At 37.3% G+C, this 16,464-nt stretch overlaps 1 protein-coding gene across 1 annotated transcript; it reads right to left on the reverse strand.

Moving 5' to 3' along the window:
• Positions 1-522: 522 nt before the first annotated feature.
• On the reverse strand, positions 523-16,160 carry LOC141363844 (uncharacterized). The gene is made up of 9 exons (XM_073867351.1): positions 16,119-16,160; positions 14,460-14,553; positions 14,197-14,269; positions 12,619-12,824; positions 6,483-7,486; positions 6,323-6,392; positions 4,894-5,068; positions 4,606-4,768; positions 523-663 (listed from the first exon to the last, which is right to left on the reverse strand). Exons 4-8 carry the CDS (start codon positions 12,818-12,820, stop codon positions 4,606-4,608), a joined length of 1,614 nt encoding a protein of 537 aa, XP_073723452.1. The 5' UTR covers positions 12,821-12,824; positions 14,197-14,269; positions 14,460-14,553; positions 16,119-16,160; the 3' UTR covers positions 523-663.
• Between the last annotated feature and the right edge of the window lie 304 nt (positions 16,161-16,464).

Here is a 16,464-nt window from a genome sequence, read left to right on the forward strand (position 1 = left end):
AAACCAACTGCAGTTGCATTGAAATCAATTGGAATGCACAACCAAAAAACGAGATTTCTGAACAATAAAAAAAACGGTGGTTATCTCGTTTTGCAACGAAACTCTTCATTTTGACATCTAAAGATACTTTTTGTAATACCACACTGTAAAAAATTTTGCCGTATTTTTACGGTAAAGAGCTGGCAGCTGGGGTTCCAGCAGTGCACCGTAATTTTACTGTTTCATTACCGTATTCTAAATAACGTCTGTGCTGTAAGTTAACGGTAAAATACTGCAAGCAGCTTTTCAGCTGTGTACCGTAATCCTACGGTTTCATTACCGTATTCTAAATTACGGTTGTTCCTTAAATTTACGGTAAAATACTGGCAGCAGGGTTTCCAGCTGCGTACTGTAATCCTACGATTTAATAACCGTATTTTGAATTGTTGCTTTGTAATTAAACAATAGAATGGAAAATATAAGATAACATATAATTACCAAATAGATTTTGTGCAAAAAGAACAGTCTATAGACATATTTAAACACATTCAATTTATTATTATTCATACACAAATCATTTAAGGTCATGGAAATGTTTTTGGAAAAACTTGAAAAACTTGTAAAAACTTGTAAAAACGTGAAAACTTGTAAAAAACGTCTTTTCCCAGGTACAGGTCAGGAAGTCTGAAAGATAAACATAAAAAACCTTGGTAAGCAGTGTGTTAATAGTAACATTTAATACTACAGGTGGCAGTGTTAAAGGGATAGTTCACCCCAGAAAAAAAATTCTCACTATTTACTCACTCTCATGTAGTTACAAGCCTGTATAAATTTATTTGATGAAGGAAGATATTTTGAGGAATGTGTAAACAAACCATTCATGAGCCTCATTCATTTCCATTTTGTTCCTACCATGAAAGTAAATGGGGCTCATGATTGGTTTGGTTACAAACATTTCTCATAATATCTTTGTTCATCAGAACAAAGAAATGTATACAGGTTTGTAACAACATTAGAGTGAGAATATGACACAATTTTCATTTTTTTGCGTGAACTATCACTTTAAAGGAATAGTTCACCCAATATTAAAGGCGGAGTTCATGATGTTTGAAAGCCAATGTTGATATTTGAAATCACCTAAACAAACACGCCCCTACCCCTATAGAATCTGGACCTTCTGTTGATAGACCCGCCCCACACATACGCAACCCGGCAGGGATGTCGGTTAGTAGACACGCTCCTTACTGCTGATTGGCTATAAGTTTGTTTTGGTAGTCGGCCCGTCTCCTTTTCCAAAGCGTTTTTCAAACATCGTGGACTCCGCCTTTAAATGCCATCCTAGGTGTATATGATTTGCTTTATTCAGCTAGGCCGACAACAAACGATTATTTAGATAATCTATTAATTAAACGATGAATCGACTATTCAACGATTATTATCATCTACTATTTTAGCTTTTCAATTTGTTAAAGTTAAGTATAATACCTAGTTGTTTTGTTGTATAATACCCAGTTGTTGTCATTTTTTATTTTAGTTCACTTGCATTTTGTGCAGATATATGCACCTTGTATAATATATTTATATTGTTTCAAGGCTTAATATTATGTAGAGTGCGTCATATAGAAAGTGCTTTTGTTCGTGTTTATTAACCCTTTAGTTTCACTTCATCACGCAGCTATTCCTGTTAGGGTTCCTGACAGATGAAACATTGAATTAATTAATAAACATTGAATTAATTAATGATAGCACTTAGCTTAGCCCAGATCATTTAATGGTACCAAACAAAGATGAAGTTAGAAATGTCCAAACACATCAATGTTTCCCTATTTAAAAGTAGTTATGTGACTTCAAAAAAACGAGTTTAAAGACTATATTTTATGGCGTAATAGCACTTTTGTGAGTACTTTGACTCGGCGCAGTAACACCCTCCCTCTCCCATTTTGAGAGTGAGAAGGGGAGCGGACTTTTCAGGCGAGTCGAAGTACTCCCAAAAGTGCTATTACGCCATAAAATACAGTTCCTCTTTTAAATCCGCTTAGAAAAGCGATACGTTTTATTTTGTACCACCAAACTTGCTCGTATAACTACTCGTCTTAAATAGGAAAAACGTTGATGTGTTTGGTCACTTTTAACTTTATCTCTGAGTGGTACAATTGAATGAATGGGGCTAAGCTAAATGCTATCGAAGTGTAGCAGCGCGCTCCAGTGCTTACGTGCACGTACACAGATGACAGAGGGATTTATCAACAATTCTTAGTTAAGGTAATAACATATTTTAATATTGAAAATGAGTAGACTATTCCTTTAAACTTTTGAATTAGACGCAACTGTTTGTGTTCGCTGAATTGCTTATGAATCCACGTGCAATGCTAGTGCAACAGCTGTTTCAAATAAGTGCTTCAGCCAGTGGCGGAAATCTGCAAGTCCCAAGTTGAGTAACCGTCTCTTTCTCAATTTAAAGCGCTGCTTGAGTAAATGTTTTTTTATTATTCTTAACGAAAAACACAACAACAAAACAATCTAGCTTATATTAAACATTACATATGTAAATTATAACACAAAAAAAGTAAGCACGCGGCTTCTGCCATCGTCTGGTCAGTTAGCTTGTCTTGCACACTCTGAAAGTAATAAATGAAATCTGACACCTGCTGCTCTGTGACGTGACGCGCGTTTAGCTCCACTGAATTCACGATTCAGTTGTTAGTGTTTGCTCTCTCTAACGAAACTAAATGATTTAATTACAAAAAAAAAAAAAAACGACGGAAGACGGTGACGCGGTTGGCAAGTGATCTAACCGGTGGGAGGCTGAACTTGACGGCACGACGGTTTAAGTTGATTTTCAAGAAAGCCGTTGATTTTTTTTCCGCTTCTGGGTCCTCTGTTTCAGAACCTGGCAAATACTCAGATAAGCCACGGGCTAGTTGGTTAAATTAACCCAGAAAAGATTTTTGCTTATACAAAACTAAGTTTAAGGTTTGTTTCTTGCCCAGCCCACAGTATACAGTCAGACAACAATACCTGTAATATAGCTTATGGCATGATTTGCGTGGATTATGACAAATTGCGTGGACCCACCCATCTTTCTGCCTCCGCCACTGATTAGTTCTTCAGCGTTTTAAATTACTATTTTATTTTCTGCGAACAACGCTTTTCGGGAATGAACGGAGGTGAGAAATGTAAGACTTGGGTAAATTAAATTTAAGACCTAGGATAAAAATCTGGGCGCTTTTTAACCCTCTGGGGTCTAAGGGGTTTTTAGGGCCCTGGAGAAGTTTTGACCTGCACTGACAGACGCGCGCATTAAGTGCAGGTACGTGCAAGAAGGAATTCTCTCTTTACAATCTCTCCGCTTAAAGTGAAGCCCACAAACCCTCATGTGAGGAAAAGCATGCATTGTGGGTGTTAATATAAAACTATGATGATAAAAATAATAACCATTCGCCAACTATCGTCTTGACTATCGCCATGAAAGCCTGCCATTGGCGATATGTCGGAAGATCGTCGATACACGATACTATCGTCTATCGGCACAACCCTAATGTTTGCAATCGCATCTTTTATAAGAATACCACAAAGCGCGTCAAATATGAGGCATCGTGTGTTTGTGTGTGCGTTTGGAGGTCGATCGCGTACTGTTTGATGAAGCACACACACTCGCGTCTGGAGATAACTTAAGTTACAGTCGTGAGTAAACAAGTAGATGTCATGTTACCAGCACTTGGATTAAAACTCAACACAGCACTGAATGGCTACAGAGACGGAGTCTCCATTGACTGGGGTTGACTAACGAATATGGATGATCTCTGCTCTTCTCTTTAATGGAGTGGGGCGTGGCTCATTATAGATAATGCAGTAACAGGAGAAAGACGGTACATCTCCCTCTTCTAATACAGTTAAAGGAACAGTATGTAAGAAATTTATATCAATTAATCATAAAATGGCCCTGATATGTCACTAAACATTAAGAAAAATTTTCATTTCAAATACTGACTTCACTGACAATGGTGGTCTGGCCAAGATATTGTCATTTAAAAAGTGGAGTTGCAGCCCTCAACTGATGTTTATGTTGTCATTTTGTGTATTGGCCACCAGTTGGGTGATTGCAGTACCAGTTTTAGCCACAAGTTTTGTTATTGCAATACCAGTTTTGGCCACAGTCCTACATACTGTTCCTTTAACAACGAATTACAATATTTGTTTTCGATTTCACTTAAATCATTTAAAAGCAGACATTCCAAGCATTATGAAGACATTTATCTTTTGTTTTTATGACAAGTATTCGTTAAGTTACAGTTAATTTTTCTGACGCGTTTCTGAAAGGACTTCACTGAGGGAGAGAGAACAAAACGCGCATTGTTTATTTTCTTAGTTTTGCGAAAAGCACAAAATTCAGTTTTTATTGGGAGTGGACAGAAAAAAAACTAGACACTTTAACGTTTTAAATTATGTATAAATCATATCTGGATGTCCAATATCAGCAGAGTTATCTAAGTCTCTTTGCGGAGTGATTGAAAAATAAAGAGTTTGTGGCGCCCGCTGGAACCCTGGTTAGTAGTGTATTACAGAGTATGGTAGAAAATGTGTTAAACTGGAAACAAGTACAGAAATATTTGCAAGTTTACTTGCCTAAATGAAATCCCATTCGAAATCCATGAGATTCTTCAGTAGAGAGGCAACCTTTGGATTAACCGTTGCAGATTTTTTGTTCACAACCTTGCCGGTCTTCTTGGAGAGTACCTTGCCTTTGCAGGTCTTGGAGCCTCTTTCCGGATTAATGCGAATGAAGCGTCTAAAGATGGTTGTGTAACAAATTACCACAGAAAACAATAACCATTTGTTAATCAATCTGATTGAAGAATTCAGATAATTCTAAAACAGTAAAATAACATACTTAGTGAGTCTTAAGTGACATACCTTTGAAGAAATTCCAATGTGCAACTAGCCTCCTCCTGATACTGCAGATTGAAGACATAGTACACAGCAAACACGGTTGCAACTGCTGTCAAAAAAGTTGACTGAACACATTCACAAATAATACGACCCTCTAGGCTTATCATCCATCGTACAGGATTTGCCTGTCCTTCCATGCCTAAAATGAAAATAATGAACATTTTCAAAACTTCTGAACATCTTATTTTAAATAACTGCATTTGAGATGGTTTCATTTTAAAAGTTTGTTACCACTAGGGATGATCTTCGATTAACTGTCGATAAGAATTTAATCAATAAACTTAACGATTGTTGAGTAAGCAAGATCATGCATGTGTGTGCGATGCCTGCGTTAAACCCATACAACCGGAGAAAAAAAGTTAAGCTAGCGTGTAGAAGTTAAACTAGCCATGATCACAACGATGCTTGATGCCAAGCACACACCTGGGCTTTTTAACATCACGCGAGACGAGGCTGGCAGCCAACGCAACATGATGACATCTGCAGTGAATCTAAAAGGGTCCGATGCAGAAAATGCAAATAAGGTTAGCATCCTGAAAGCAAAGAACTCTCTTAAGGGAAGCCTGCAAGATTAACATAGCAACGGTGCTATACACAGGGACGGAGACCAGAAGCTGTTTTTAATGAACAAATTAAAATGTAATCTTAAATTTTGGCAAGAAACTGTAAAATGTAAACTGTAACTGACTGTCATTACACTCTGAACGCCCGCAACATATCATTGATCATCATTATTGACTGGCTAAGGTGCTGCACACTAGCCAAGTTGACTGTTGTGTGTTTTCTAATAGAAGTTTTGCCATCTCCATAATATAAGTATCTTTGCTGAAAGTATGCCGCAGGTGTCAGCTGAGGTGACAACAGGAAAAGTGACCTTCGTGTGCTTCTTGGATATAATTACAACAAACAGTGTATCAACAACTCAGAAAGCGAGGTGAACAACTAGAAAAATAACACTTTATGATAACGAAAATGTCATGGACGCATGGACTGTTGCAGAGTGCCCGTATGAAGCAGAGTTATACACTGTCTATTAGTCATTATGTTTTATTACGAGATTAAATTGATAATTTTTATCAAAACACACTACATTGACTCATTTTACAATCCAACTAGCATGTTATTTACACAAAATAAAATATTTTAATTCGCGCAAGGAAGCTGGTGTTTTTATGCACACTTTTATGTCATTGGCTATATGCCACTGCAGTGAAGGCTTATTGCACTATTACTTTTAACATTTTTTTTGATTGATTGATCATTAATTTAAACATTAATCGAATATGTGAAATTGCATAAATTGACATCCCTAGTTACCACAGAAGTGCTTCTACAGTTTCATTGTATCTGATCAAATTGTTATTAGGATGTGAAATACAAACAAGACACTAACCGAGCAAAATCAGACGAGGACTGGCGGGTAGACTGAGTGTCTTCTCAACATCAGATGCAGATGCAGCAACCTTTAGAGAACACAAAATACTCAAAAAAATAATACATACGCATAAATACAAAAATAATTTACTAAAGTGGACTGGAAATGGAGTACTTACGTCTGCATGCAACACCAGACCATCTTCATGTTCCTGAAAATGGGACATCAGAAGCCTGATAAGCAGGTGGGCCATCTCTGTGTTATCAGCCTGGGACAAAACAGTCTTCATGTTTTCATTCTTCGATCTGCTTTTAAAATACTCAATCATGGGCTTTTCACATTCTTTCATGGACATTTCAAAAGCATTCAGAACGTCAATGTCTGTAAGCATCTTGAAGTGGGTGCAGATAGACTTCTGGTTGAAGAGGTAAGGCCAGTGGCTCCTAATGTCTGCAACTGAAGGTGCTGGTGTGGAATTTATTTGTTGACGCAACAGACTAAATGAACTTTCCATTAGAGTCTTTACTTCTGCTTTTTCTACACCAACATTCCCCTCATGACTATAAATGTCTAGTAGTCGCTGACGTTTACACTCTAATGTGTCTGCTGTCTCTTCAGGTGGAGGCTGAGGTTCAAATCTTACACAGCCATAGATGTCAGATGGCCCTCTCTTACATCCTGTGTTTGGCTTTGCTCTATGCATTACAAAGCTACTGTCACGGTTCAAATTTTCAACTCGTGCCTTCACCTGTAGGAGAAGTGATGTATATCCTTCTCCTATTAACAAGCCACTTGGAAATGTATCTCCAAACGTTTTGGGGTACTCCCTTACAATCTTTTTGCAGACTGTAAGACACTGAGCTCTTGTTGGGGAAAGTTCCAATTTGCGCATCTCATCTACAAGAATTCTCACCATCTGACGCCTTTCTGCTGGTTTAGGCCTTTTACCTGTAGATATTGCTGAACGGATTTCAGGAGGCATCTTGTCCCAAGGGACTTGAAATGTTTCAGGCCACATTTTGGAAATGCCGGACACATGTGTAGTGTTTAGGCTTGGCCTGGCTGTCTCTGAGTGAGATGCAAGGCCAGATAGGCCATGTGCCTCACTTGACAGAGAAGATGATGAGGGACATGCTGATGGACCAGGCCCCACTTCTAAATTCAGAGTAACCATCTCAGTTTCTGGAACAATACAAAGTATCAAAAGCACAAATAGAAATTAAGAAGATTATGTTTAAAAAGATATACAATTCTCATTTATTATATCACAAATCACAATTTACTCAAAATATGCTGCTAGTTATTAGAACAACAAAAGCACATACATAGGGCCCTATGATTTCAATGATGCAAAAAACGTGGACAGAATCACAATATTAAAGCATAAAAATGGAATTTATTGCACAACGCGTAATGTCAGAAAAGATAGAGTATAGACGGTTTCATCGGACGCACGTGATACACGTCTGGATCCGAACCTTTCTTCCGGTTTCATTTTTTTAATGGTCTGACTAGTTGCTAAACTGAACTCTTGAACAAATGCCTCGTCGAAAATAACAAATGTTTTGGTTTCCCAGGTAATCTATGTGTTGTTTTTTTGCTTGTTATATAAATAAACTACGTTTAAAGAACTTTGTTGTTATTTATTCTTAGCAGAGTTTACCGGAAGTTACGTGTGGACCACGACAGCCTCTTGTTTATGTCGTTACTGCTGAAACGGTCTATACTCTCTTGCCGCATCCGCCTTGCACGCATACACATCAGCACCACTTTGAACGTTTATTTGCAGGATATTCACAAATTTAGAAAATATTAAGAGAAGTAGACATTTGTTTACCATTTACCATATTCTTCAGACACGAGGGCTCACAAAGTGCGAACACAGTGAGCAGTCAACCCACGTGATCAATGAACTACATTTTCTTTCTTGTTTAAGTGAATATAAACAGCTGGATGTTTATCAGTATTACAGTACAGTCTTAAAGCTGTCTTGGGTCTAAGTGACAGAACCCTGCTGCTTTTTAGTGATGCACCGAAAATGTTGTATTCACTTGGCCGAAAACCAAAACTGAAGCCGAAAACGTTTTTTTTTTTTTTTGCTTAATGCAAACTCAAACTGTAAACACATAACCTATTTAGCAAAACAAAGTTGTGCAGTACTATTCACATTTTAAAGCTGCGGTCGGCAACTTTTTTGATCATATTCACTGAAACCAACACTATGCTCCAATAGTAACTAAGGAAAAACCCTGCGCTTCTAGCTCCACCTAGAGCCTGTTATTTGTTTTGCAAAATCCCACCGCTCCTGATTCACTTGGTCCAATCAGAGCAAGCCGGTTCATTTGGTCCAATTAGCACAGACCGGTTCATTTGGTCCAATCAGCCCAGGGCTGTGTAAAATCTGCCTGTCAATCACAGTACCTGCACTAGCCACAGATCCCCCCTCCCTCTCGCACACGTTACAATTAGGGCTGTAGCTATCGATTCCTTTTGTAATCGAGTAATCTAGCACTTAATCAATCGATTAATCAGATATTTTTTTTTTTACCAAAACCTAAACAAAAAATGCATAACGAAAATTATGAGACTGTAAAATGATCAAGCATTTGGCTTTTATTTCTTAACAAAACAGAGGTATTGACATTTGGCTTTTATAAAAAAAAAACAGAGGTATTGATTCCAACTCAAACATTTGGCTCCAAAACTAAGCGTATTTATTGCTATTTTTACCCATTTACGGTTTATGCCAGTGCCAACAATTAAGCAATTTAATTTATTAATATGCACAACAGGTTTCATACTGTAATCTAGCCCTGACATCAAAGTAAATATCTGTTTTATGAATATTTCTACACCTGCAGTAGGGATGGGCAATATAAACGATATGCAATATAGACGATACAAAATTGGCATACAATAGAGATTTTAAATCTATGCACTATCGCGATAATGCTTGTTGATGATGCAATCTACCCACGAACTTTAGAGCCACGAGCTGCAGCCGGCTTCAATGCATCATCATATTCGTCATTTTGAATAAACATGGATGAAAGCGTCAGCAAAACAGAGGAGCTCATGAAAAAGACAGATGCAACATCTATTATTTGGACTTAAGCCGTCCAACAAGCAGCAGAAAAATATACTCTGTAGAGCAGGGGTGTCCAATACGTTGAGGCAATGCTGGTAGATCGCACATAAGTTAACTGCTGCTAAAACACGCAGTATATATATGCAGTATATTCCTCACAAGCATTTAAAGTGTTTAGTGTTATTAAAATAATTAACTCTGTTTTTTACCAGATAGATCTTGTCGGCTTTATCATTTTAAAAGTAGATCACCACACAAAAAAGCCATATCGCCCATCCCTAACCTGCAGCATTTACCATTAGGCTACTAACAAATAATATATAATTTCTGGGGTGAGCCTATTTGCTATGTTAACCTAGCAACCTGTGTGTGTATGTGTGTGTGTGTATGTGCTCGTGCACTCGTGCTGTGCGTGAGGAAGAGTGACGCCCCAGTCAGACCAGTTGCTTCATTGCAGTTTGGTATGGCAGAAATACATACATTCATTTTCAATAGAACGCTGCATTTGGCTTGCATCATTTGCATTGTGGTGCATTTTAGGTGAAGCATCCATTCGAAAAATCGCGTCACAACATCACGTCCCGGTGTATACAGTGACTGCATACTGAATTATTGTTATTAATTAAGTTTAAGCATATGTGATGCAATGCCGTGATATTGATCTGAATGACGCTTGAGAGAGACAACGGTGCATGCGTGTGAAGTGGTTGAACGTGAATACGTTTAATACTTGAAAACATCAAAGCTAAACATCATATCTATTCAAACCGCATCACGGCATCGCTATAAATACAGTATGGGATTAAAATCAGCAAACATCAAAGTACAGGCTTATGCTATGTTACCTTGTTTCAGCGACGCTTTGGTGAAACAGCAGTGGATGTTTTCGGTTCAGGTGCTGAATGTAATGTAATGATAAGAATGTAATGATCCCAAACTTTAGACATTCTCTGCCGTTTATGGACATCTTTACTCTCCGCCATCGCGCCAAATAAATTCAAAATGTATCACGCGCTATGTGAGCTTCCTGAACATTGAACAACGGTCCGTGTGAATCAGATTCCTGCGCGTATAGTGCGCGTCATAGGAATTTAACGAGGCTTCGAGGCAGAATTTTTGTAATCGAGGTAATCGAGTAACTCGATGAATCGTTTCAGCCCTAGTTACAATATCACGTGCATCCGCCTGAAGTTCACAGGTATTTTGGATTGAACGCAGCATGATGGCGGAGAAAACATTCACTAACAAACTGCCCGTAATAATATCGAACCGGCATTTGAAATGTGGAAAAATCTACGAGATTATAAAGGGTTCAAGCTGGATGCAGAGCTTGCCACATTCTTGACAGGTAATTGTGCTTTATCAACCATTGATTGTATTTCGGAGTGTTATGCAAGTAATCTAAGTATTCTTGCCAAGTATGCATTCACAATAATACTGGTGCACACGCACTGCTTGTTAGGGAGACGTGTTTACCATTTTGGAAGGAGGCTGATAAGTTGAATCAGGTGTTTTGAATAAGAAGATATCTAAAACTTTTTGGGAGGGGGGGCTCGGGGACCAGGATTGGGAAGCACTGGTTTAGGAGAACATATAGGTATGTTTAATCAAGTAAGTATGCTAAATATTTTTCTGTCATAGTAAAAAACCTTTAGTGTGTAGATGGTTATTTTGGGAATTATGCGCTTGACCGGACTTTATGCACATTCTGGGTGCAGAATTGATGCTCCTAAATCATGTACACGCTACTTTTATGGGCTTTCTGGGTGCAGAATTTATGCCTTTGAAGCATCCTCTCATGGGAATCCTCGCACTGCAATGTAGTGTTGCTTTCGTCAACGAAAAGTATGACTAAATATAGTCATCAACGAACCTTTTTCACGTGACAAAAACGAGACAAGACGCAACAAAAATGCTGCTCATGTGACAATGACTATAATAAAATGTATAATGCAATATTGTTGACGAATAAAAACGAGACTAAAAGTGGTTTACAAAAAAAAAAAACTAAGCTAAAATGTCTCATGTTATATTGACCCCAAGGGACAGATTAATAAAAAAAAAATTACATTCCTTTAGAACAACCGAATCAAGCTAAGTTTTTTTTGTGTATGTAAAGATAGTTTATTTAGGTAAAGTCACAAAGTTTTATATCTCTGAGATGAAGGGAACCTTTTTTTTAACTAATGAAATGTTGTTTGGATACATATAGACCCCAAGGACCGTTTGATGGTTAACTGAACAATTTTGTAGCTGGACATTTAATTCATACAGCCAGGACTTTGCAGTGTCTTATGTAAGCAATAAGGTACAAGAGGCTGTGCTGTATCGTGAATTCGATGCGAAGTGGAGTGCCTGCAACCCCTTCAGCCGTTACTTATTCACGATACAGCACTTGCCTCAGGTACCTTATTGCTTTTATAAAACGGTTACCACACAATATTAAAGTAAAAAAAAATCTCTCAAATATTTTCAACTTTCATTAAGTTTAATCAATAAAAAGCATTCCTTCCGCTAGAAAAAAATTGTCCCTGACCATGAACAAAAATGTGTTCCAATTGTAATATGCATGAAAACTCAAATAAAACAAAAAAACAATGTGTGTGGTTGCTAAGGGCGCAGCGATAAACAGAACCGTTAGGTGAAGCGGTCATAGCAGTGTTTTATTGTGAATAAAGCACACCTATTGACCAATCAGAATCAAGGATTGGAACTAACCGTTTTATAATTGTATTTATTGCTAATGTAAAATCATAGATTCTAATAACTAATATATTTACATTTAATACAGATGTCTGAAAAGTAAAACTAAAGTTTTATGATTAAAAGAAAAAAAAGATTTGGTTGCTTGTCTGTAGTATTGTTATAGTGACAAGAAAAATACATCGGCCTATATATAATTTTAAATTAAACTTTCAATAAATTGTTGTTAAATTTTATTCTTTTAATGTTTTTAAGTTGATAATATATGCTTTTTGACTACCGAAAAACTGGAGTCGAGAACAATTTAAACAGAACACACAGAATTGGAGAATAAATAAAATGAAATTTAGGAAAAAATTTAACTGATTTCATAGGGCCCTACATACAGGTCAAATTGTATTAAATCACTAAAGCAAATCAAACTATGGACAAAGCTTTAATCAAGTTATTAGGTTTAAGACCTAATTAAATATTCCACACAACTAAAGTACATACTTATTTACATAAGACATATGTCTCATACCTGCTTTGAACATTTCAAGCAGCTTTCGAACTTGGATTACAGGTAACAAATCCTTCAGGTCGTCTTGCTGAACGTATTTTAGATCATCTTTGCATTGTAGGCCGCACTGTTGAAGGTTGGAAACTATCTGTTCCAGAATGTCTGATGACAGACTGGGCAGTGCTCTTAAAATCACGTCTGTAACTTCAAGCCAGGTAGACATTATGCTACAGAAAACAGAAAAGAGTGGTGAAGAATTAGTGCAAGGATGCCACACACACTGTACACTGGCAATGGGTAGTAATCCAACAAATTCCTAATATTTACACAGCAAATTTTCTCTGATGGTGTAATACTATAAACACCCATGTTCGGAAGGAAAATTGCTTGATGCTCCTGAGTTACAAAGTGTATAGATACACCCTGATGAATGAGAATTAGCTTTATCTTTCCAACAACAAGCCCATCCTCAGAATCACGGATTAAAACAAACATGTTTCGTTTGTACTTTGTGCCTCTCACTGTAACATCATTTGCAACCTCAGTGTTCAAATGCTCAAAGTTCATACTTGAAACTGAGTGTCTGATGTCTTCATTGTAATCACCAGGATAAAACTCTGTGCTTTTATCTACTTCAATGTCTTGTGGGAAGTAGCTGCCAGCATGAAGATATGCCTGAAAAAGCTGATGTTTCTCAGCAAGTGTTAGACATAGGTTCTTGAAGTTGTGCGATTTTCGAGCACACTGTTTGAAATACGTGTGTTTGCTCTCAAATCGCAGTGTCCACAAACGAATTAAAGGCCCAAAGTGAAAAATCAAGTCAGGATAGTGACTGATGTAATGGTGTTTTGGTTTAAGCGGGTGATTGGGAAAAGATTGCCATCGAGTATGCAAATATTCATCAATTATAACCTGTAGGTAAGCTATCTGACCAGCAGAAATAGCTGGTGCACATATAAGTTCCACTATTTCTCGCAGCTGCAAAACCAGCTGCCATGTCTCATTTTCCGATGGGTTTTTAATTTTGTCTCCAATCAAGCTAGGCAACATCTTAAGGAAACACCAGTTTTGAACTGCATGACCTGAAAGTTTGTCACTACCTGAAACCACATCACTGGGTTTATTGTTGGCATCATTACCCAAATATGACAAATGATTTATTCGCCGATTTAACTCTTGGTAAGTAAACAGCTTCTCCACTGTGACAAAACGATTAATGTACAAAGCTAAATCATATGATGCAACACCTTCAAAAATATCATGGCCAAGACAGGGGGGTAGCCCCGGCTGACATACATGAAAATAACTGAGTTGATTAAACACAGAGTCAAATTTGACACCTCCAGTTGAACTAGATGTAAAATTGCTTGTCTGACCTTGAACAAGGTCCCTGTAAGACTGTACAGTGCGTTTACTTTCTTTGGACAGTGGATCTTTTTTAAATGTCTCTCTATCTATATTGCAGTATCTGCAAAAATTGTGACTTTTTGTGAAATTTTCCACAAATCCACCAATGTTATGGGAGCCTAGATTATCCCCACAAATGGCAGATAAAGTTCCCCTGTGCAATGTTCCATCGGGCAAAGTAATGCCACTTACCTCAATTTCTTTAAGATCTTTAATGAGAGGGCTGAAGACTTTGTCTTGACCAAAAAATTTGTAGTCCTGCTCCCTGCAAAGCAAAACAAGCTGCATTTGGTCAATGCTTGATCTATGATGTGGAGGAATGTCTGCAAGAGTTGCATATACACAAAGTAATTTATGCTTTTTCCTGCCAGAACCTAAAGGGTTGGCTACTTCCAAAGCATCTTGATAAAGGATTAAACTAAAGGATGAGGTGTCAGTCTTGAGCAACGTATTACCTGTTAAATTGCTGCCATCCCAGACATCCTGAAAAACATCTTGGGAACGATCACCATAAGACAATTGTTTGCGATGTTCTTTAACTGCATCTATCTGTAATAGAGAACCAATTGTTTCTTTAATTGGAACATATTGCGCAAAACACTCTTTGCCTGCCTCATTTGTTCCAAGACAAAGTGGAACTGGTGCTACGTAGTTGAAGGTATTTTTGAAAAATGTTTTTCTTTTTTGGTCAGTTTTAAGTGTTTGTGAATTGCATGTCTGAAAAAGATTTTCACTTTGCACAATTTCTAAAACAGTATTTATGTCTGCTTCTCCAAGTTTCAATGCACTCAACTTTTCTTTTAATTTAAAAAGAAGATGTGACTGGCTCATTTCATGAATTTCCTGAAGGTGATCAACAATTATCTGAACAGTAGAAGATGGAAGCAGACATTTTGATTGTAATTTGAGATAAAAAAGAGCAAGATGTTTTAAAAAAAGATCTTCATCCACACTTTCAGCCAAAGGGGTGTGTTCTACATCACCAGTAGCACTGCAAACAGAGTCCTCCATTTCACAGTGCTGTTCAGGGCACCCATGTATAGGATGAGGAAGTGCAATTGAATCGATTAGGTTTACCTCGGAACAATCACGATGCTTTCTAGACAAATGTGCTGTAAAAGTGGACACAACTGAAAAAGTTTTGCCACATTGCTGGAATGGACATGAAATGTTCCTTCCCTCTCTAATGTGTGTTTTAAGATGCTGATAAAATTCCTTCAGAGTTTCACACCTGACTTGACACAAATCCACATGACATGTTAAGTCAAATAAGTTCATTCCCACAGATTTTCTCTCTTTGTGTCGATAACAGTGAGTTTTGAAAGCTGAAAACTTTTTGAAACTCTTACTGCATGTAGGCAAAGCACAATTAAACCTGACATTAGAAACGTGAACGTGAACGCGCATATGTCTCACAAATGCAGGTATAGCACTGCATGCGTGTCCACAAAGCTTACAAGAAAACATAGTTCCTTTTACACCAAGGAAGAGCACAATTAGGAAAATGAATGTTTAAACAAACGTATATATTTGGAATATGTAAGATAATGGTTAACTTTACCTCAGGTAAATGGTCTCTAATAAACGCACGTTGTTTGGCGCCAATTTACCAAATGTAACGTTAATGGTCTTGCTAACTTAACCGTTTAACGTTAGACAAATGATCAATCACCCTAAAAAACACTGCAAATTGTAGATTTCCCTTTTATTTATGTCTAAGTTATTTGCTAAAAGTTATTTACGTCAACAGTATTTGCTGCATTATAAGTCATGGGCGACCACATGTAACATAACCTGTCTAACGTTACCGTTATCTCTCACAAACACACAACTGCATTTTTAAAACATTAAGAGAAAAGTATTAGTAATAAAGAAAGTTAATAAAAAACGTACCTCGATGTATTTATATCGACGTTAAATTGCAATCGGTTGGCGCCAATTTATTGAGCGCCTTCTGCCGAATGTATCTAACGTAAATAAAATCAATCTATTTACACAAAACCCACGTAATAATCATACGAACATATATAGAATCCCCTTAAACTGCTTTATAAGAGATTTAGGATTAAATCTGTGCTGCTATTTTGAGACCATGACCGACGTGTGTCACTCACTGACTGGAAAACTAGAGTGCTGCTCCTGCTCCGTGCTCCGCTCCCTCCCTTCACTCACCGCTTGTGCGCATGCTCATAAAAAAAAACTTATTTTGACTGTGGCCAAAATGTGTAGAAGTATAAAAACGCTAAATAAATTAATTCAGCGAACGAACTTATTTTAGAGTTTTTATTAGCATCATTTTACATCATAAAATTATGCAATAACTGAAAAAATATTTCTTATGCACCCTGCGTGTGTTATTGTGCACAAATAATTAACAGTTAAACAATCCGCTCCTGCTTAACTTACATATTTAAGAAACCGTCATTTTTACTGTGCTTACTCTGATTATGTTGATATACT

The sequence above is a fragment of the Misgurnus anguillicaudatus genome, chromosome 5, assembly GCF_027580225.2.
Source record: "Misgurnus anguillicaudatus chromosome 5, ASM2758022v2, whole genome shotgun sequence".
Classification (NCBI taxonomy): domain Eukaryota; kingdom Metazoa; phylum Chordata; class Actinopteri; order Cypriniformes; family Cobitidae; genus Misgurnus; species Misgurnus anguillicaudatus.